The 22930-nt window shown below is 40.7% G+C and overlaps 1 protein-coding gene across 3 annotated transcripts; it reads right to left on the reverse strand.

The window, feature by feature from the left end:
* Positions 1–620: 620 nt before the first annotated feature.
* pfkfb4b (6-phosphofructo-2-kinase/fructose-2,6-biphosphatase 4b) lies at positions 621–18344 on the reverse strand. Of its 3 annotated transcripts, none has more exons than XM_036570836.1 (14): positions 18189–18344; positions 7982–8098; positions 6966–7062; positions 6761–6827; positions 6528–6602; positions 6314–6370; positions 6085–6206; positions 5721–5928; positions 4998–5144; positions 4658–4762; positions 4148–4277; positions 3921–3983; positions 3568–3632; positions 621–1122 (listed from the first exon to the last, which is right to left on the reverse strand). In XM_036570836.1, exons 1-14 carry the CDS (start codon positions 18220–18222, stop codon positions 1063–1065), a joined length of 1347 nt encoding a protein of 448 aa, XP_036426729.1. In that variant the 5' UTR covers positions 18223–18344; the 3' UTR covers positions 621–1062. The 3 variants fall into 3 exon arrangements, with proteins under 3 accessions (XP_036426729.1, XP_036426727.1, XP_036426728.1); XM_036570834.1 differs by lacking the exon at positions 18189–18344 and adding an exon at positions 17012–17101; XM_036570835.1 differs by lacking the exon at positions 18189–18344 and adding an exon at positions 11030–11977.
* Between the last annotated feature and the right edge of the window lie 4586 nt (positions 18345–22930).

Below are 22930 nucleotides of genomic sequence, written 5' to 3' on the forward strand. Positions count from 1 at the left end.
GAGATGATTTTTAAGTCTACACAGTTCACAGCTCAGTGATAAAGTAATAAAGTTGAGTAAAACCTGCAAAGAAAATGTAAACTTTACACTTTGTTTATCCAGGAAACATCCTCTACTGGCAGCACACCAGCAGTGTCTTGAATTAAATTTACTTTGAATACCATCAACTGGTCATAATCTGCTTTGTCACTGTGCTTAATCTTTTTAGGGCACTGACAGGCTAAAAACGAATAATTTCAGTTATTTAAAGCCTTGATCAGGAAAACACAGATGTTTGAGGGAGGTGAGAGGTCTGACATTGTTAGCACAAGTGACAAGTTTCTCACAGCAGAAGCAGCAGTACTTTTTGATTTGCTTCTATAAAACTTCTGCATGGTATTGTTTTTAATAAACAGATGTTTAAGAGAGTTTTTTGATTGAATTAGGTAGATTCATTTACCATTGAACAGCAACGAAAACATCCTTACTGAGGCTTTAGATAAAGTTTGATTTGTTTGGCACAGTGTTATTCAATACATTTTTCACCACCACCCAAAACCTTTTGGGAAAGTATAAACGTCTCCCCAAATAGATCTACAGTATTGCTTAAGGGAATGTTTTACCACAATGAAAAAATAAAAACAAAACAAAAAAACAAACCAAAAAAAAACCCATGTTGAAAAAATTTCCCAAAAAAATTTCTTTAGAAAAATGTCAAAAAATCTTTTTGCCACACCAATCATGTTTGTATCCAGTCTACGCTGGCATCATGTACACGTAGCAACATATATGTAAACACACACACACACACACACACACACACACACACACACACACACACACCCACACCCCAAAACACTAGGGTTCATCATCTTAGAACTGGATTCCAGTTATCAATCTGGTACATGAATAGAGAAAAAAAGATAAAGACCTGAAAGTAAAAAATCCTTCGGTTCACACTGTGCTCTGTGTTCCTGAGCACACAAAAATACAAAAAGTAAATAATGAAGAAGAAATGCTGGCTAATCAGTTAAGCAGCCTGATGGAGTGTAGCTGTGGTGCGAGATGTCCGAGATGTGTGCGTCACTGGTGGGCAGGAACTGTGAGAAGGGCCTCCTCAGCCAGACGGGAAATGTCAACATTCTGTTCAAAGAAAGTGAAATGGTGTAAGAGAAAGCAACTCAGAGGATGAGAAGTGAACCTTTTAAAGCTTTATAGCACAGGCCTGCAGTCATTTTCCCATGGATATGGCCTGCAGCACATCTAACCACAATAGATCTTCCCCACAAAGAATAACTGATAATCTCAGTTCTGTGGATTTCCATATTCTTAAGCACACATGATCGGAATCGGCAGGTTTTTGCTCTTAACACGTAATCTGCAAATTTAGTCTTTAGTCTTTTTGGCTGAGCCATGTTGTCGTTTTATGAAGTAAATACACTATATTGGCAAGTATTCGCTCGTCTGCCTTCACACGCATATGAACTTGAGTGACATCCCATTCTCAATCCATAGGGTTTAATATGATTTCGGCCCACCCTTTGCAGCTATAACAGCTTCAACTCTTCTGGGAAGGCTTTCCACAAGGTTTAGGAGTGTGTTTATGGGAATTTTTGACCATTCTTCCAGAAGCGCATTTGTGAGGTCAGACACTGATTTTGGACGAGAAGTTCCTGGCTCGCAGTCTCTGCTCTTAATTCATCCCAAACGTGTTCTGTCGGGTTGAGGTCAGGACACTGTGCAGACCAGTCAAGTTCTTCCACACCAAACTCATCCATGTCTTTATGGACCTTGCTTTGTGCACTGGTGCGCAGTCATGTTGGAACAGGAAGGGGCCATCCCCAAACTGTTCCCACAAAGTGGTGAGCATGAAATTGTTCAAAATCTCTTGGTCTGCTGAAGCATTAAGAGTTTCTTTCACTGGAACTAAGGGGCCGAGCCCAACTCCTGAAAGACAAACCCACACCATATCCCCCTCCACCAAACTTTACAGTTGGCACAATGCAGACAAGTACCGTTCTCCTGGCAACCACCAAACCCAGACTCGTCCATCGGATTGCCAGACGCGTGATTACTCACTCCAGAGAACACGTCTCCACTGCTCTAGAGTCCAGTGGTGGCGCTTTATCCCCACTGCATTCGACGCTTTGTATTGCACTTGGTGATGTAAGGCTTGGATACAGCTGCTTGGCCATGGAAACCCATTCCATGAAGCTCTCTACGCTGTTCTTGAGCTAATCTGAAGGCCAGATTAAGTTTGGAGGTCTGTAGCGACTGACTCTGCAGAAAGTTGGCGACCTCTGCGCACTATGCGCCTCAGCATCCACTGACCTCACTTTTTACGTGGCCTACCACTTCGTGGCTGAGTTGCTGTCGTTCCCAATCACTTCCACTTTGTTATAATACCACTGACAGTTGACTGTGGAATATTTAGTAGTGAGGAAATTTCACGACTGGACTTGTTGCACAGGTGGCATCCTATCACGGTACCACGCTGAAATTCACTGAGCTCCTGAGAGAGACCCATTCTTTCACAAATGTTTGTAGAAGCAGTCTGCATGCCTAGGTGCTTGGTTTTATACATCTGTGGCCATGTAAGTGATTGGAACACCTGAATTCAATGATTTGGATGGGTGAGTGAATACTTTTGGCAATATAGTGTAACATGAGTTGTGTACGTGGACAACGCTGTATTTAAAAGCTTTTGATGATTTCCCTTTTTGAATGATTTGAATGAATATTAAAGTGTCCGAGCATAATCATACATGACTGGTGCTAGTCACTTCTTTCAAGGTGGCACTTTATTTAATTCATGTTATTTCAACAGGCAACTGATTATTTACATATTTAAATGTCAGTTTGGCTCATTTAAGAGCAAATTATGCATTTCAAATGGCACATTTGGTTAATACAATGTACTGGAAATGGGGTAGTGTCTTCCATGTGTCTATTTAGCCCACACCGTGTGGGCTTAAGCGAGAAAAAAAAGGCTAATAAAACGGGCCCAAAAAAATCTGCCAATGGCCATTTTGGTTCTACAGCATTCAGAATTGGCCAAGAATATTCATGATCAATGAATCCCTACATATTAATCCTAAACAGTCTTAAACACTGACGGAGGAGAATGACCTTTCCCCAGTTACACTCTTTACTAACAGAAGGCTGAAAACTTAATTTTTCCATTTGCTTGTTCAATTCAGCCCAAACCTCTTGTTCAACACTCATCACTCATATCCATATGTTTATCATAAAAGTTTAGTTTTTTTCTCCAACATTAAATAAAAATGAATGTCAACATTAGGCCTAGCAAACTAGTTATGACTTTGGGTAGTATTTGTAATAACGTTTCTCAACACAGATTCAATTAACATCCAAAATAAATGGTTCCTGAATGCAGCAAGTAGGTCACACAGATGGACCCATTTGCTTTGTTCCTCACAGCAGACATCTCCCCACTATGACTAGCACTTTGTGGCCAACTGGTTTCCAACAAAAATAAATAAATAAAAACAACTCCAGTTAACTCATGTTTTGCAAGTTTGTTTTGGAACCCTGTTGATTTTAACAAGAAGATTCTGTGTTCCATACCTCAGGTTTGTCCCTGTGGGTGTTCACCGCCTCCACATTGAGATAGATGGACTCCACTTTGCACCCTTGCGTAACAGAGGAGACAGAGTAAGGCAGGGAGCACTAATTAGATATTCACATAAAAACACAAAATACCTGAGGGCAGCCAACAGGCACCAAGAGTTGGTTTACTCTGTAATTTAAACACACCACGTTTCTCATAATTACTGAGCAGCTAATTACTTTAAGCACAAGAGAAAAAATCCCTTTGCTATCTTTAGCCACAAATATGAATTCATCCTACTCAGTGAAATTTCATGTGTATGCATTTGTATGCATGTTGAATATAGGAGGAACACAGCAGGTTGTCTCACCATAGGCCACTGGGGTGAGTTTCAGCACAGTGTGAAGGGGGCATTTCAGATAAGGCAACTCATCTAAAATACAACACAGACGTCATAGTAGAATGTTATATTTCCATTCATAATCAACCAATCCTGATACTCTATATAATATTTACACTAACCCGCTAAAGATATCTTACAAAAGACACCAGCAGGGACACAAAAGTAAAACGTCACAGGAGCGTGACAAATCATACCTGCACTTTTGTCCAGAAAGTAGGCAAGAAGACAGCGCATGACAGCCTGGTGGCAGATGACCAGAACGTTTTCCTGCCTCTCCAACTCCATAATTACTGGCTCCAGTCGCTGTACCAGGTCCTCATAAGACTACAAATGAGAAGAGGGTTAAATGCAAACACTTTCAGCCATCATGCAGGCACCATGAACTAACTCCACGCTTAGCTTAAAGGGGGGAGTGCGCCACTTCACTGTGTGCCAAATCTTGGCTTAAGTTACTTCAATAATAGGATAAAAAGTCTGTCAGGTTTTGAAAGGAAATCTCAGTAATAAACTTGCTTCTCACCAATGCCAAACCTAGGGTAAGGTTACAAATGTTCACAAAATAAACCTTCCTTACTGAAAGGAAAGCTGAATTGGATAAAATATCCTAGTATGTTTAACAGATTATATTTCAGAGTATACTGGTGCTCAGACACAGCCAAGTAAAGCTTCTTTATTCTCTAAGCAACAAAAGTGGGTAAATTTACCTCTCCTTTAGGGTAGCGGTAGCGGTACTTATCCTGGTCACGCAGAGCAAACTCTAGAGGATAATGCTCCTGAATCTCTTCATACATCATCTCCTCACACACTCCCTACAGGCAGTAGCAGTATAGAAATGAGTATAGAAGCATAGAAATAAGCAAGCATTTTTTTTCAAAAGTGTCATAATTAAGTCAGTTTGCCATTCTATTTGTGTGCAGTGATGTACTATTACTCTATCGTATTATATGCGAAAAGATTATGTTCTGTGCTAATAAGTCCCATACAAACACCACACATACAACACAATCTAACAGGTCACCATAACACAGGCCAACACACACTTACAGCATCAATTTCATTTAGAGCTTTCCACTGTTCATACTGCACCCCCAGAGCCTCAGCTGTCTGAATGGTTCTCTTCATCTGACTCGTCCACACCTTCAGATCCTTTATATTCTGCTCCTGAATGAATTTACCCAGGCAAAGTGCAAACTGACAGAGAAAAAGGGAAGAAAGGTGTGAGTGAGGAATTCAAATGATAAACTAAAAAGTAAAAAAGGTTAAAGTGCACAATATCAGTTGTAATTTGAGGGTATTTATATCTATTTCAGGTGAACCAGATATGAAATCATTCTCCTTTTAATATATGCCTCCTCCAGTTACCATAAGTAATTTAACAAATTACATCAAATTAAATAAAACTGTCATGTTTACTACTTGGTTGCAAATCTTTTGTACTCCATTTGTCTGATGTGTGTGAATCGTAGTAATAATCAATTCTAGGTATCTGGGTGAGGATGCTTTAATGCAGCCACTGCTTCTTTAAGGACTTTATTCAGGGATTTTGTGCCACAAGTCTTGACTTACTAAATGGAAATTGCTGCTCTGTGGGATTACGTAAAGTACCGTCTTGGCCATTCAAGAAAACGAATGGTTCTGAAAAACTCCTTGGCTGCATGAAGAGGACAGTGATTTCTATTCTGTTTCATTCAAATTCTGTCTCTCACTTAAGCAAGGTACATTTCACCATTTCCACACATGCGCGCGCACACACACACACACACCTACCTCTTTACCACGGGGTGACAGGCCTGAGTCCCCACCAATGCGTCCCCTGATGTTTAACTCACTCTCTCCGTGCCGGCAGAGGTAGATGGAGCGTGGAGTGATGTGGATATTCATCAGGTAGTAAACAATCCGGCTCTGAATATGATCTAGCACACGATTCACCAAATACCGCCGTCCTACATCCATCACCTTGATGTACGACAGCTCCCTATCAAACACAGGAAACACTAGAATAAACAGACATTTCATGGAAGATGCAACATTTAGTTAATTATAGTTTTAATTCATGAGGATTAGTCTACACATAACATCCAGAAGACTTTCAAAGCACCACGTCAAAATCTGAAAACAGTGGAAGTCCCACCTGTCCAAGATCTCATCCAGTGGCTGATAGGAGTTTTCATAACATTTGATTCTCTTCATAAAGTCTTGAATGGCCTCCTCAGTGTTACAATCAATGTAGTCCGGGCTGCCCAGCTTCACCTGCTGCTTAGACACACAGTAATACCTTGAGAATTTGCTGAACTCACACTAAATTACAGTTACATCTACACATGCCTCAATATTTGTCAACATAGAAACTACAGACTTACTACAATGTTCTGGGCAATAACTTCAGGGTCTTCACACACAGACTCAACAAAGAACACCTGCCAAAAAGAAACAAATCATGAGCAAACTGATGCAGAGGTTTATGTTGAGGTTTAGGACCTCAAAGGCTTCAACAAGCACTTAAATCACGGCTGCTGTGGAAGAATGTGTGGGTGAGTCTGTGAAGTGAACTAGACCAGAAGAACTTGTTAGTACCTTGTAGCCATTCTGCTCTGAAAATCTCATGATCATACTCCTCCTCTCTCTTGTAGTGTTAGTGGCATCAAACACCTGGTAAGTTAACACATACATACTATTAAACACAGCACCTCTCAGCACTTCTCCTGGTCACTGCAGTATACAATTATACAGTGAAGCAGTCTTTGAGTCTACAGTTTAAACTATACAATGAAAATTCCAATTAACATCTATGTGTTGATTTCACTTACAGCCACCTGGCCTCCTTCCACACTGAGATACTGTCTGACATCATTCAGCGCTGTCAGAGCACACTGCCTGAAAAACACACACACACACACACACACACACACACACACACACACACACACACACACAACCAGCAAACCAGTTACAAAACAACCAAAACCAGAAACACACATCAGCACACACAGTGGGAAGAACACACAGTCTTACTTCCTGATCTTTAGTCCCTCCTCATTGTCAGGGCGGAAGAACTCAAAGTTCTTGTAGATCTTCATGCACTCCCTCCGATACTGACCAACATTGAACTCTAAACACATAAAAATCAAATGTAATGATATCTTTTGTGTGTGTGTGTGTTTATATACATACATAATGTGTGTGTGTGTGTGTGTGTGTGAGAGAAAGAATACAAGCAATATATTTTATAGAGAACATTGTTAACTGTAGGGACGCTCAATGATATCAAAATGATATTGGTAACTGCAAATTTTTGCTTAAATAAATAAAGGACATGTTTAGATTTGACCGATATTTCAAACCAACATTTGATGATGAATTTACTGTTCCCTGGAAGAGCAGAATGTTTAGGCGATGCTGGAGTAATCTGCTAAAATGTGTGCATTTCACTCTGTTTACTTTTAATGTAACATTATAAAACTATTTTTAAAATGTATTTATTTAACATTGTATTTAAATAGTGTGTTTATTTCTTGTAAATAAATTTCTCCACAATGCTAATCCAAGTAGACGCAGTTACATTTTCTAAATTTCATAAATGTTTATTTATCATTAGCAGATCTCTACATGGAAAATATTAGATATCTGCCCACAATTCCAATATCAGTGTATCCATAGTTAACAGTAATGTAAAAATCATTTGCTCTGTGCTTCAGATTGTTTTGAAAGGATTTTTTAAAAGTAGTTTAACTGAATAAAAGAGTAAATTTTATTATTTCTGTCTGGTTACAATACTCTAACTCTACTATACCCTATACCCTAACAATACTGTTTACGGTTCCCTCTGGTGTATTTTTATTAGAAGAAAAAACAAAACACAGTCCAATCAACAGAATCTATCAGAGCTTTATAACGCATTCCTTTCTCACAGAAAAGTAGCACTCAGGTAGCATGGCATACCATGAGAAAGCTAAAAAAAATACAGTGATGTTGAAATTTATTATATAAATATATAAACTGCCCAGCACATGTGCGTCAGTTCAACATACCTTTAGTTGGTACACCAATCCAGTTGAGGTAGCGAGTTAGTTTCTTAGAAATGTAGGTTTTCCCTCTAGCTGGCAACCCCACGGTCACAATGAGGGTGGGACAGTTGGTCATACATACTGAAAGAAAGATAGAAAGAAAGAAAAAATGAAAAAGACAGAGAGAAAGGAGACACTATAATGTAAAAAATGCAAATAGATTGGCGATTCTGCTCTCCACACAGACATGTGAAAAGAACCAAAATGAAAGGCAAACTGAAACATGAATACAGGAAAATGAATACCCTCTTTGTTCATCTCGGAGTGAATCTCTTTTCAAAGTACTAACCATGCAGAGAGGCTACAGTGGAGCACCACATACACGGGGATTTTACACAAAGTCCTCTAATACCTTTATATCAAAAAGAAACTTTGACCAACAGATGATTTTCTAAAATTTCAAGGTCTGACCATTCAAAACGACCAACTGCTCCTGTCCTTTACTGCATAGGTATTAACTATATTACAGAAAGTAATGACACTGGTTTCTAAAGAAAGACAGTGTGGGAAAACCTGAGGTTCACGCTGACAGGGATTAGAGCCGATGCATGGTTAGTTAAATTAAGTTCAACTCAATGCAACTCAAAGAAACCCAACGCAACGTGAAGCTAAAGTCCTGAAGTAAAACCAGCCATGAACAGACTGCGGCAATAGAAAGGAATCTATTTAATTGGCCAACAATGCTCAGTTCCTGCAGGAGTGCAGCCATGATGTCTTACAGGATTAAGCAGAAATTACCAATCATGGTATTGCCCCCTCCTGACCACTCAACTCAAGAATACAAATGCAGCAATTATCGGGGTAATCTTCATTACAAACTAGCCAAAGCTCAACACCCCTTCAGTTACTCTAACCCCTTCTAGCAGCAAATGCTTTCAACTCAAAAATATATATATATTTGAGAAACAACCTTAGTTCAATGTTAAACTTTTAATCCATAATACATTACTGATAGATATTATTCACACTGTTCCTATTTTAGATAAATATATGATGATAACAGCAATTAAATACAGAAGAACAACAAATCATACAGGTCATACATGCAGGCTGACTCAGCAGAGCAGGAGCTTCACCTCTCAAGAAACGCAGCAACAAAGCTTCGACCAAGACTGCACTGTCATCATCCTCACCTCTCACACAACTTCACTGTCTACACTTCCTCCTCCCTCACAACATACATACACAGGCAAACACACCCGGGAAAGGAAGTTCTTTGCATTCGATTCTTGTATGTCAACGTATAATGCTACTCAACAATCCTTATAAAAACTGCCTGACTGTGATAGAAAGTGCATCATGATGACTAACAGTGACAAATCATTCAAAATCACAAGTAAACACAGAGGCTGAACTCAAAACTGTAATAATGAGGCGGCACTAAGATCAGTCGCTTCATCAAAGCAACACAAGTTCAGGTTTGGGCAATGTAGCACCGTTTTCATGATTAATTGTTATATCACAATATGCTTTCTTAAAGAACATTAACTGTGTTTATGCGCAGTTTATTAATTTATTGTCATTCATTTAATGCAGTGTGGTGTCTGAAACTTGAATATCATTGCATTCATAGTTTTGCATTTGTTAAAATGTGGCACTACTGGGACTACACTTCAGAAAATCTGAACATCAGGATGCATATAGTATATTATAAGAACATCTTGAAATATCTTGTTATATTTTTTGCCATCTCGCTCATCCCTACACAAGATATAAATGTGCCATACGTCTTGAACATTTTCCACAGTTGTTAGTTTCCACAATCATGTTTGAGCTCAAAAAACAGAACATGAATTGAGTGCCTTTTCATCAGTTAGGAAGCAACTGTATGTAAATAAAGAAAGTGGACAACACATGTATTGAGACACATCATGAAACAAAAGAACTGACTGCTATAACACATCTAGGGGGCAGTGGTTTATTAATGTTTGTTTATATGAGCTTGAGCTGTGTGTCACCATTAAAATTTTCTTAGTCTTGGTCTGGGAAACTGGATCTAGGCATTCAGTTAAGTACCAGTATTCCCTGCTATGATTTAGATCCAGGTCCAGATTTGAATCTCTTTACTCCAGGGATGGGGAAACTCTAGTCCTGGGAGTATTTGGTTTAGCAATTTCTTCAAATACATCAAATTCAACCCAGTGGTTATTTACCAGGTTTAGTAAATGTTTAACCAAAGTGTGCAGGAATCTAGCCCCCAGAAGCGAGAGTTCCCCACCCCTGCTCTACGCTTCAGAGCTCAGCAAAGAAGGAAGAGGGTTTTATCTAACATGACAGGCCTCAAACTAAGAGAGGTGCACAAGGGGGGCAGAGGGAGGTGGGAGGGAGCTATGAGGGGGCTGACAGGGTCATACAGCATTTTGGCTCGGTTTATTATTTACTACAACAATACAGGCACACAGTATTTACCACTGCCAGCCTTTTCTCAGCACTGCCAGGCTTTACACACGCATGAACACAAACAGGTTTAGCATCCTTACATTGTAAACATAGTTCCTTCAGCTGTAGTACAATTCACTACAAAATGTACATCACACTTAATGCCTTGTTAGTTGGTTTCCTGCTTTAACTAATTAACGTTACCAGCCACTGTAGCATCTCCTGCTATGACTGCTCACTGTATTTACTGTTTCTGTTCATTCTAAAAGGTCTACGCGCTGGACCTGTACTAGCCACTATGGCATCTCGTCTCTGCCCGGTATGATATGTGCGGACATAAATCACTGTAAAGCCCGTTGAACCCAATGATCCCTTTAGCTTACAGCAACGTCAGCGAACATACGAGCCCCGTAAAGCGAGCAAAGCTTCTTACTCGATTGCATCACTTGTTAGGCCTTCTGTGCGCGGGAACATGAGACTTTAAAACCTATTCCGTTGTGAGCACTAAAGCTCCACGGGCCTAAAGCGCTAACAGACGTGGCTTTATGTACCGGGATTCTACCGAATGCTCGTGCGTTTAGCGAACACTTTCGGTATCTCGCGCTACGCTGAAGCAGCAGCAGCAGGACCCACCTCTCCTCTGGGAAATGTGTTTTTCCGGTAGCCCGTTCTTGCACGGCATCCATATCTTCCGCAGCGGGTTTTGTGTGAGCTCCCGGGGCATGATTGCAATCGTTATGTCTTCGGTAGCATTCATCCCGGTGGCGTTAACATCCCGTTCCTGCAGAGCCTTTTAGTCGCCTGCGAGATCGTGAAGGCACGAGACTGTAGCGGCGGCTGGTTGCAGCGCAACTTATGTCATATCGGCTGAGGAGCGTCGAGGACCCCCTTTACCGTAATACCGAGAAAGGATGCGCACAAAGAAAACACACTACGACCCCACAAAGCAAATGAAAAACAATACAACGACGTTAATGGCACTCTTCTTTCGAAATCCTCGGATTTAAAACACAAAGATACAGTCTTTCATCCACTGGAAAAGCTGTTTAACAATAAATGCGATTAAAGTATTCCACAAAGCACTTTCTCAGTTAACCTGGTAAACATAAAACAATAGAGATGACTGTCTGAAACCCCGTACCTCTTCTGTTATCGGACAGGCTTAACATTCAATATGAATTGTTTAAATAATTCAAATTATTGAATATATACTCGCATTATTGCAAGTAGGGCATATTATTTTTTGTTAAACTGCAAAATAGTGCAGCATAGACATTCCTCATACGTTTCTATATTTCTCACACACACACACACACACACACATTCTATTGACAGAAAAAGACTAGACATTTTAAAACAAGGCATAATAATTTAAGCCAAATGCCAAGCCTGTCCAGCAGGAAAGGAGACAAAGGACCTTCCTTTTGTTCAGTCCTCATTGCTTAAATTATTCTGACCACTGAGAAAATCTGTTTTGTGAAATACCCCCCAAATTGGAAAACCGTTTATTTACCACGTCCAGAGGAATGGACGGGTTTCAAAACTACCGTATATCGTTGGGGAGAGGAGCCCACCTTTAAAAAAAAACACGAAACCTCAGCAGCGAAAGAGTGCTCAAAATACAGAAGTCTGTCGCTGTTCACATGCAGCCCACATGGGCTGCGAATGTTGATATGGCCCTGACCAATCAAAGACCGGCGTAAGAGAGCGGTCCACCAATAGCGGACCGGACTCGCTGCTCGGGAAGGCGTGCACAGCGGAGGGCTCAGTGTAGTAAACAGCGTGCTGGAACTGGACGGCAGGTGCTTTTCAGAGAAAAACGGCTGTAACATAGGAGAAGCCCACTCCAACTCCTGATATTGAATTATCAGATCCTGCGGTACTGATGCAGACTGAAAACAGCCTTAAGAAATCAGATGGTAATCAAAGGACGTGCCACTTTAACGGTGTGTGCAGAGATAAACAACTAATATATAAACGCAACACTTTATACTGAGAAAACCCCACAAGAAGGTGGGTCATTGAGCAGAATTGTAGCAGCTACACACACACACATGCATACATATGTATATATGTTTATATAAAAACGTCTTGCAAAAGAGCACAACGACGAGAGAAGGGTTCATGGGAAGTTTACATATGCTGTTTGCTAGAAAGAATCTCTGATTTTTGTCAAAGATCTACTCATAACCTTTAAAAAGCACATGTTCTGTTCAAGATGTTCATGCTCTGAGCACGCATTATGCTATTGGCCAGTGCATGAACGTAAGCTTTTTACTTGTTTAAGACTTCTCACCACCCACTTGCCCAGACTGTAACCGTAAAGGGACTTTCTTTTCAGACCTTTTCTTGGCGCCATTTGTTTTGATAAGCAGAATACTCTGAATAAAGTCCGACTTCGTTTCTTATCCTAGCTGCTTCAGAAACCGCCAGACTGCTAAAGTGTATAGCAGTACAGGCTACATGCAATATTTTTAACAAATCCAGATCAGAATGGCCAAATAGATATATATTTCTAGTTAAGTACAGACTTAGGTGAAATACAAAGTATACAGGAACTGAAAAAAGTAGCCTACATCTGCGAAAGTCTGCAGCATGTTTTTTGGCTGAAAGCATATAAAATGCAAACAGATGCAGATGCAGGAGTTACTGGTTTTATGACTTGAAAACGGGCAACACATTTACTTATATCTGCCTATTCAGCTCATACACGTTTAGCCCCGCCCATTTGCAATGAAGTTATGAGAAGTGTTCCAGCCTGAACTGCTTTTTGAACATGAGGCACAGTACAGCTTACCAGTCTTAAAGGCATTACGACAAAAACAGCCTGCTTAATTCTAAGGGATAAAGAAAGGTGATAAATGGGCATGTAAACATTTATTGCTGAAGCAATAGCCACGGGAGGCCGTGGGTTAGTGCAAATTTATCACGGGAAGGGTGTTCTTAGCCTAAAACTCCCCGTGATAAAATCGCAGTAACCCATCGCCTCAAATGGCTTATTGCTTTTATAAAATGGCGGCCAACATATAATACGATAAAAAACCGGACTTTCAGAAAATAATTTATTTTTAATAATAATCGACATAAGCAAATATTCCGCCAAGAAATGTAGTTCCTTAAGAGCATGGTGTCGTTGCCAAGCAACCACGGACAGCTGAATGAGGAGAACGTACGGTCGCACCTCGCTGTATATTGCGGACATTTCATGAATTTTTAAGATTTTGTCGTATAGGAATGAACATATGACAATAAACCACTGTTTAATGCAAAAACATTTGCTTTGTAAGTATTTTTTGGTCACCAAATAATCACCGCGAGTCTCATTTAGCACCAATCCAGCGGCGCCCCTCTTCTTGTGCTGGGGCTGTGTCTGAAATGGCTCCCTGCTCCCTACTAAGTGCACTGTTTAGGAATTTAAATACCAAATCCAGCACCCCAACAGCGCAAAAGCCAAGGAATACTCATTTGGGCCACATCCATATTCGATAAATGGTGCACTACTAGGCTGCAGAGGCTAGACTTTCATATTTAACACGCTATTTAGGGAGCACAGAGCCGTTTGGGATTCAGCCTGGGTTTGACGCTACTTCTGACTGAAACACGAACATTTGAAGCATGTAATTGATTTCAGTGACATTTTCTAGACTTTTACACCGCCGTTTTACAGTTAATCATACCGTAGCTAAGTAGCTACTTTAATTCAAGTCTGTAATATTAATGATGGAGTTGTTTAGGCTGTTGGCTATCTTTTAGCCTGTTAGCTAGCTGGCCAGCCTTCTTCTTAGTTAAGAACATAAGTCACCAGCCCCTCAGTTAAAACAAAAATGGGTTCTTACTTCATCAACATACTCGGTGGTCCATACGAACAGCATGAGAGTCAAATATCATTCCATTAACAACACATGGGCTTTTTCCGTGCCGTGGCGTAGTAATACACAGTTCAGTAGTTGTAAGGCGGTCATAGGAGTGGTATATCGTGGATTTTACGACGGCTTCGAACGCGGCTCAGCCAATCAGACTTTAGGACCGGAACTATCCAATGTATAAGACTGTTTTGAGCACATAAAACCACACAAACATAAGTGGGCAGGGAAAAATACAATAAAAATGTAGGATATGGGCCCTTTAAAACGCTCCATGTGTTCTCACCATGAGAAAAAGAGCATACAGAGTTTAGCCACTAGATGGCGTATCCATGTGTTCGCACCATGAGAAAGGGATCATACAGAGTTTAGCCACTAGATGGCGTATCCATGTGTTCGCACCATGAGAAAGGGATCATACAGAGTTTAGCCACTAGATGGCGTATCCATGTGTTCGCACCATGAGAAAGGGATCATACAGAGTTTAGCCACTAGATGGCACGTTTTTCTATCCAAACTTGTTTCTTTGCCTGGAAAATACAATAAATGTCCAAAGATTTGTAGACACCCCTTCTAATTAGTGAAATCAGCTACTTCAAGGTGCACCCATTCCAACATCTAGTTTAAAGCCTTCCCAGAAGAGTCACTGCAGCAAACTCCCTTATATTATCTACCTTACATATATGCATATCCTAATATTACTTTCTAGTATGCCTGTTGTTAAAAGGAAATTCCACCAGTTTTTCAAAATTTCTAATTTATGATGTACTGGATCTACTGAGTCTTAGGTGAGGACAAGTTCAGAAGTTAAAAGATGTAATACTGCTTTAATTTCTTTAAAAGGAACTAACTTAATAGATGAGTAGATGAGTACATACACTGTAAGGTTTGAAAGCAATTAGGTTGACACTGCCAACAAAGCAAATTTCATACTTCACATTATGTCTTGTCTTGTCAGAGCCACAGAATATACAAGCCTAAATAGTGTCCTAGTCTTGGCTTGGCCTCTCTGGCTCTACTGAAAAGAAAATGTGCTTTTAAAAGCAACTGTAGCTAATGAAAGGATTCAACAGCTATTCTTCATTCTTCCACTAGATGGGAAAATCAAAACGTAGTGACAAACCTAACATACTGTCAGTGTGAGTGTGTGTGTGTGTGTGTGCGAGAGAGAGAGAGAGAGAGAGAGAGAAAGAGTGAGTGTATTAGTTTGCAGATCAGGAGGACTAATGCTCTGAATCAAGTGGGTGGGTCACTTTTAAACTGGCCCCAAAACAACACAGGCCTCAGCAAACACTGGGGTCATTCAGCTTCCATCTGATGTTTCCTGAATCAGCTGGTCCTCTAGCTAATTCATAAATTCTGTCCTATTGCTAACTACAACAATTAATACTCCTTAACTATTTTTATTACAAACTGATAACAAAAACAGTGATTACAAAAACACCAGTGATGAAAACGAGTAAACACCAGTACTGGTTTTAGCTCACAATACATAAAGCAGTGCAACAACTATACCTGCAGCATATTATCTTTCTGAGCACCCATATGAGTAACATTCATCTTTGTTTTAGTAGCATCTTCATGGTAATGATACTAATGACCAGTTAGGGATGACTGAGATCCTAACTAATCCTACTGTGTGTGTACACACACACACACACACACACACACACACACACACACACACATATCTATCTATCTATCTATCTATATATATATATATATCTATATATATATGAAGCAAATAAACTGTTAATCAGTGTTTTAAATATGATGTTCTCAAATGCTTAATATGCATATAAATATTTACAATGTCAGCACAAATATACTTCATATTTGATTTAATCAGTTCTGTTTCTGTATGGCTGTGATGTACAGTGATATACGTGGACTTCAATCAACATCCACAAACACATGTAAACGAACACACATATGCTGTCTCTTCTCCCACATCCATATGTAGTGCAGACAGATTTCTTACGTAACAGCCTCTCACATCTGAGCCAATAATACTCTACATCTGAGAACATTCTGTGTGTGTATGTGTGTGCGTGTGTGTATGTATGCTGCAGCATTACATCATGCATTGCATACAATGTATACAGCTAGCATTTGATCAAATAACGCTTATATGTAGAATGAAGAACAAAAACACAATGTACGAATGTACACAAACGTAACTGCAGACGGACAGAAACAGAGGCTGTTGCTGACGGCTGAAGGGGATTGGAGGCAATGCAGTTGAACTTTCACCCAGATACTGCAGCGAGAGAGGGAGGGGGAGAGAGAGGGAGAGAGGGTGGGAGGAGGAAAACAGGGAGGGATAACAAGAGAAAGAGAAAAGAATAGACACTGAGGCTACAGAATGAGTGGTATAAAATATGAGGGAGAAAAAAACTGTAATGGAGAAGGACGAACACGGAAATAATACCGAAGCATGTCCATTACACTGGCAGTCTAACCCACCTTCATCTGTGCAGAAATATTAAATATTACTATATATTCTATAACAGAAACACCCTGATACGACCTTCCATGATTCTGTTTATTCTGTGATATGACAATAAGCCTTTACCAAACACCACTACAGAGCAGAGGCAGAGCAAGAGAGATGAGAAAACTGAGAGGGAGAGCAGAAACAGCAAGTAAAGGAGTGAGACCAAAAACAGAGATAGTGTTAAAAGTGCATTTATGAGCCTTTTTCCCAAACACCATAACTAGTTAGCCAGTTCAGGTTGCCATGGTAACTCACCCCTAGTAGATCTCATTGCTGACATACTCAGTTCAGTCCTGCTATCACAAACCCTCTCCATCGCACACGTACACACACACACACACACACAGCCCAAAGACACGTAACTCCTGGAACAGAATGTCAGTGCACTGAGTAACTTTAACATGCATGCAAGATAGATAGAAAATGTATATCAGGATAATTTAACAACGTTTCACTACAGTATTATGACTGATCTTCCTCTTTACCATGCATTATTCAGTCAATATCAGATTTGAAAGATGCATTTGAATGTGGAGCAGAACCTCATTAACACACCACAGCTCCAGATCCACTTCCCTGCTAAAAATAATCATAAAATCATTAAAGAATTTTGATAGTTCCTGATGGTTATTAATGGTGTTTTGTGCTTTCCTGATGGGAATCCTAACGGTGACCTGATTCTAGACACATTTGATGGTGTTCTAAGGGATCTAGGTGTTCCACAGGAAAGGTGTCTAAAGTAACCATTAGGCCAGTTACCATTAGGAAGCCAAACCATCCAGTTTTAATTCTAATGTTTCTAATCGTGTTTTTTTCAGCAGGGCTCTTTCACCTGACAACCAACCTCGAACCCCCCGACACAGTTTGCAGTCCACTATATGACATAATTCAAGTCCACAACAGCAAGTTTAAGATGCCAACACAAATCCTTTTTTCCTGAGATTTCTCCATCACCCCAACCGTGCTTGCGTAACCTGAAGCAGCCCGGATCGCTACAGTGAGCTGGAGACTTCCTTTCACCTGCAGCCCAACACAACACACGAAAACTACAGCTTTACTCTGAACACTGACATCAGGCGCAGAGCGAAGCGTTTCAGGAATGGAAACAGTATTGTTGTTTTCCACATGACAGTTCACTCATCCTCAGTTCTTTAGCTGTGAACGCGGTTAGAAACGGACTACCGTGGTATGCTAAAGCTCTAGCAACACTACACAGCGACCACGAGCTACTGTTTACACTCCATCCACTTTAACATGGCGATTAGACTGGACCTCCGCGCTGTACGCGCTGGAGAGCCGTTGGCTAACCGTCGTCAGCATGTTCGAGCACAGTGGCAGTTAGTGAAGAGCAGAGGAGTTCCCGCCAGGGTACAACACCGGTTTACTGCCCTGCTGACCGCTGACTGACCGAGTCCCTTCGGGTACAGCTTACCTTCCCTGTTCCAGGTGCGAGTAGAGCCTCTCATGTCGCTGGAGCCCTGCGCGTGCCAGCGTGCTTTAGGCTGCGAGTGTAGACAGTAGAGTGAGAAAGAGTGAGTGAGTAAGTAGAGTGAGAGTGAGTTGGTAGAGCGGTGGCTGAAGTGAGTGAGTGAGTGGGTAGAGCGGGGGGTAGAGTGGGAGTGAGTGAGAGTGTGTGGGTAGAGTGAGAGTGAGTGGGTAGAGTGAGAGTGAGAATGAGTTGGTAGTACAGTGGCTAGAGTGAGAGTAAGTGAGTAGAGCAGTGGGTAGAGGGAGTAAGTGAGAGTGGGGAGAGTGAAAGTGAGTGGCTAGGGTGAGTGAGTAGAGCAGTGGGTAGTGTGGGAGTGAGTGAGAGTGGGAAGAGTGAAAGTGAGTGGGTAGAGTGAGTAAGTAGAGCGAGAATGAGTAAGTAGAGCAAGAGTGAGAGTGAGTGGGTAGAGTGAGTAAGTAGAGCGAGAATGAGTAAGTAGAGCAAGAGTGAGAGTGAGTGGGTAGAGTGAGAGTGAATGGGTAGAGTGAGAGTGAATGGGTAGAGTAAAAGTGAGTAAGTAGAGCGAGAGTGAGTGGGTAGAGTGAGAATGAGTGGGTAGAGCGAGAGTGAGTGAGTAGAGCAAGAGTGAGTGTGTAGAGCAAGAGCGGGTGGGTTAGTTTGAGAGTGAGTGAGTAGAGTGAGAGTGAGTGGGTAAAGTGAGAGTGAGGGTTTGTGTGGACCTGTGCCTGGTCCAAACTGCTTACATGTACAGGAGTGGATTTGTGTTGCAAACAGATGCTCAATTAAAAACAGCACAGGAGGCAGACTGGGCTGCAGAGGGACAGATGGAGGACAGAAAAGTGCCCGGTACACTCTTCATCCTGCTTAAGGAGCACAGAGTGGCATAGAAATGAATGGCTTGTTTTAAACGTGTCACATTTAATCAAAACATTATCATACACTGTATAATATAATACAACACTGTAGATGTCATACAGTGATTGGTATGTAATGGTAATAGATATTGAAAAAACACAAATACATACATAATGTAAGTGTTCTTGTGGGGTCTTACACTGACTCCAGTTACAGTGGGGCAAAAAAGTTTTTAGTCAGCCACTGATTGTGCAAGTTCTCCTACTTAGAAAGATGAGAGAGGTCTGTAATTCTCATCATAGGTACATTTCAACTATGAGAGACAAAATGAGAAAAAAAAATCCAGAAAATCACTTTGTAGGATTTTTAAAGAATTTATTTGTAAATGATGGTGGAAAATAAGTATTTGGTCAATAACAAAAGTTCAACTCAATACTTTGTAACATAACCTTTGTTGGCAATGACAGAGGTCACACGTTTCCTGTAAGTCTTCACCAGGTTTGCACACACTGTAGCTGGTATTTTGGCCCATTCCTCCGTGCACATCTCCTCTTGAGCAGTGATGTTTTGGGGCTGTCGCTGGGCAACACAGACTTTCAACTCCCTCCACAAATTTTCTGTGGGGTTGAGGCCTGGAGACAGGCTAGGCCACTCCAGGACCTTGAAATGCTTTTTACGGAGCCACTCCTTCGTTGCCCAAGCAGTGTGTTTGGGATCATTGTCATGCTGGAAGACCCAGCCACGTTCCATCTTCAACGCTCTCACTGATGGAAAGAGGTTTTGGCTTAAAATCTCACGATACATGGCCCCGTTCATTCTTCCCTTAACACGGATCAGTCGTCCTGTCCCCTTTGCAGAAAAACAGCCCCAAAGCATGATGTTTCCACCCCCATGCTTCACAGTAGGTATGGTGTTCTTGGGATGCAACTCAGCATTCTTCTTCCTCCAAACACGACGAGTTGAGTTTTTACCAAAAAGTTCTATTTTGGTTTCAGCTGACCACATGATGTTCTCCCAATCCTCTTCTGGATCATCCATATGCTCTCTGGCAAACTTCAGACAGGCCTGGACATGTACTGGCTTAAGCAGGGGGACACGCCAGGCACTGCAGGATTTGAGTCCCTCTCGGCATAGTGTGTTACTGATGGTAGCCTTTGTTACTTTGGTCCCAGCTCTCTGCAGGTCATTCATCAGGTCCCTCCGTGTAGTTCTGGGATTTTTGCTCACCGTTCTCATGATCATTTTGACCCCACGGGATGAGATCTTGCGTGGGGCCCCAGATCGAGGGAGATTATCAATGGTCTTGTATGTCTTCCATTTTCTTACAATTGCTCCCACAGTTGATTTATTCACACCAACCTGCTTGCCTATTGTAGATTCACTCTTCCCAGCCTGGTGCAGGTCTACAATTTTCTTCCTGGTGTCCTTCGACAGCTCTTTGGTCTTGGCCATGGCTGAGTTTGGAGTCTGACTGTTTGAGGCTGTGGAAAGGTGTCTTTTATACAGATAACGAGGTCAAACAGGTGCCATTAATACAGGTAACAAGTGGAGGACAGAAGAGCTTCTTAAAGACGTTGTTACAGGTCTGTGAGAGCCAGAAATCTTGCTTGTTTGTGGGTGACCAAATACTTATTTTCCACCATAATTTACAAATAAATTCTTTAAAAAAAATTTTTTTCTCATTTTGTCTCTCATAGTTGAAGTGTACCTATGATGAAATTTACAGACCTCTCTCATCTTTCTAAGTAGGAGAACTTGCACAATCAGTGGCTGACTAAATACTTTTTTGCCCCACTGTATGCTCTAGCAAAATAACCCTAAACCTAAACACTTACCTTGTGGATCTGCCTCCTTGGTTCACAGTAGATGATCCACAAAGCAAGGAGAATGTTTGTACTGAAATGGGTGGTAAATGTATAAAAAAAAGTAGAAAATAAATACATGCTGGTGGTGAGTTACCTCCCAGAACTCAGTCAGCACACAAGAATAGTAATCTTCGAATAAATCTGTGGTTTACTGTAGAACAAAGGGAAAGAGTACAGAAACACATATGTGGATGTTCTCTATAAACTGGAATACAGTGTGACTATTCATCCTCCTATTCTATGCAGCTCCCAAGGTAGAGATAAGATTTAATACAGACAGATATGTGTTCCCAGGGGCACAAAAGAACACAACTTTCAATCTTTTGCAAAAGTTGAGAGTTCACAATGAAGAAGGAGAATGTAACAGCAGCAACAAACAGAATGCATGAAGGAGACTTTCTTGGTACATGTAATCGCTATGTATGCAATTCTGATTAAGACACTGAACATGCATTATTCATTCTACGTAATAGTATGTGTTCTAAGTATGTGTAGTAATAATGATAAAAGTTAAACAAAGTGTGGTTAACAAAAACAGTGGTATGAAGTGACTGCTGGTCATGAGTGGAATGGAAGGACTAAAAACACCCATAAACAGCTCATATACTGTTGTATCACATTTGAGAGCCCCTGCTGGCTATAGCCTGGAAAAATTTAAATGAGCTGTCTGGCTGAATGCTGGTCACAATGTTAACATGTTTATACCATTACCCAACGGCTGTGGCAAGCTAACAGAACTATCACAGAACATGATAAGGACTCTTTCAAACAGCAATATACAAAGTAAAAAATATCTTACCTGAATGCCCAAGCAGTTAGAAGCTCCAAATATCCATGTACAACTGCTTTAGCACCACTGCTAGCAAGGTGCTAGCATAATCCTGCAAATCCCATAGGCACCAATAGAAACTAGCCAGAGGTGGTAAGTAATGAACTACAAGTACTTTGTTACTTTGTTACTACTCATTTTTAGGTATCTGTACAGTGTATTTCTGAGTATTTCTGTCACTTAATACTTTTTACTTTTACTCACTACATTTCAAAAGAAAAATCTGTACTTTTTACTTATTTTCAAAATAGGCTTGTTACTTTAGTATTAATGATCTATTTATTTATTTTATCTCTCTATCTACTTTTTTATGTATTAATCAGGTAGTTGTATTCAGGCACCCAATGAACCACAAATCGGCTCCGTTCTGGATGTGAAAGGGGAGAGAGGGGAGATAAGCGAACCCATGATTGGCTACTTTCACGGCTTACAGGCCCAGGCAGTGAGGAAGAAAAATAAACAGATGAGACAGTGGAATCCACAGAAAGTGACAGCATCAAGTCAGTGCTTAACTTGTACAGTGGATAAATATTAGATGAAGCTGAAGCATTTCCCATTCCACCTGTTGTAGTGGTTACATTTAAACGCCTGGACTGATGTTACTTCAGTCATTGCAGGTAAGATATAAACAGACCATAAACATGTCTCATGTCCGCCGTGGCAGTATGCTTTAGCTTAAGATGATAAGGTTTAGGTTTTTAAGATTGCTGTGTTGTTCTTCCTCGCCTTCGCACATCAGCTGCTTGATTAAACTTTCATGCCGTCTTCATTTGGGTCTCCCCACTGTGGCAGTAACCTGTGTTTTGGCTTCAATAATTGTTAGGTTTTAAGTTTGTACATCCTTAACTTTGTAGGTTTAACTTTGAACATCTAAGCTGTCATATTTCTACCTAGTTTTGTCGTCTTCTCTGGGCCCAAAGTAGTGTCTGTGGTGAGCTTGCTTTATACTGAAGATACTGCAGTGTAGGTTGTGTTTGTGTGATCCAGCTTTCCTCTGAAACTAGCATTGGTGCAGTGATGTAAAAATCAGATTAATACAGCCTTCTTATGACGCATTTTAAAATATTTTTATATCAAACATAATGAATGACATGCTCACAATCTCTTGGTGTAAAAAAATATTTCTACAACTTCAAGCTAGTGTTACTGACTGTAGACAGCGGGAAGGCAGAGTT

Source organism: Colossoma macropomum, unplaced genomic scaffold (genome assembly GCF_904425465.1).
Source record: "Colossoma macropomum unplaced genomic scaffold, Colossoma_macropomum, whole genome shotgun sequence".
NCBI lineage: Eukaryota > Metazoa > Chordata > Actinopteri > Characiformes > Serrasalmidae > Colossoma > Colossoma macropomum.

Excerpts from the sequence above, each read along its gene's own strand:
- pfkfb4b (XM_036570835.1), bottom strand. The coding sequence starts at position 11,153 with ATGAATGCTACCGAAGACATAACGATTGCAATCATGCCCCGGGAGCTC. Across the intron at positions 6,828-6,965 it reads GAGGGACTAAAGATCAGGAA|GCAGTGTGCTCTGACAGCGC; the intron begins GTAAGACTGTGT and ends TGTGTTTTTCAG. Across the intron at positions 3,633-3,920 it reads ACTCACCCCAGTGGCCTATG|GGTGCAAAGTGGAGTCCATC; the intron begins GTGAGACAACCT and ends CTGTTACGCAAG.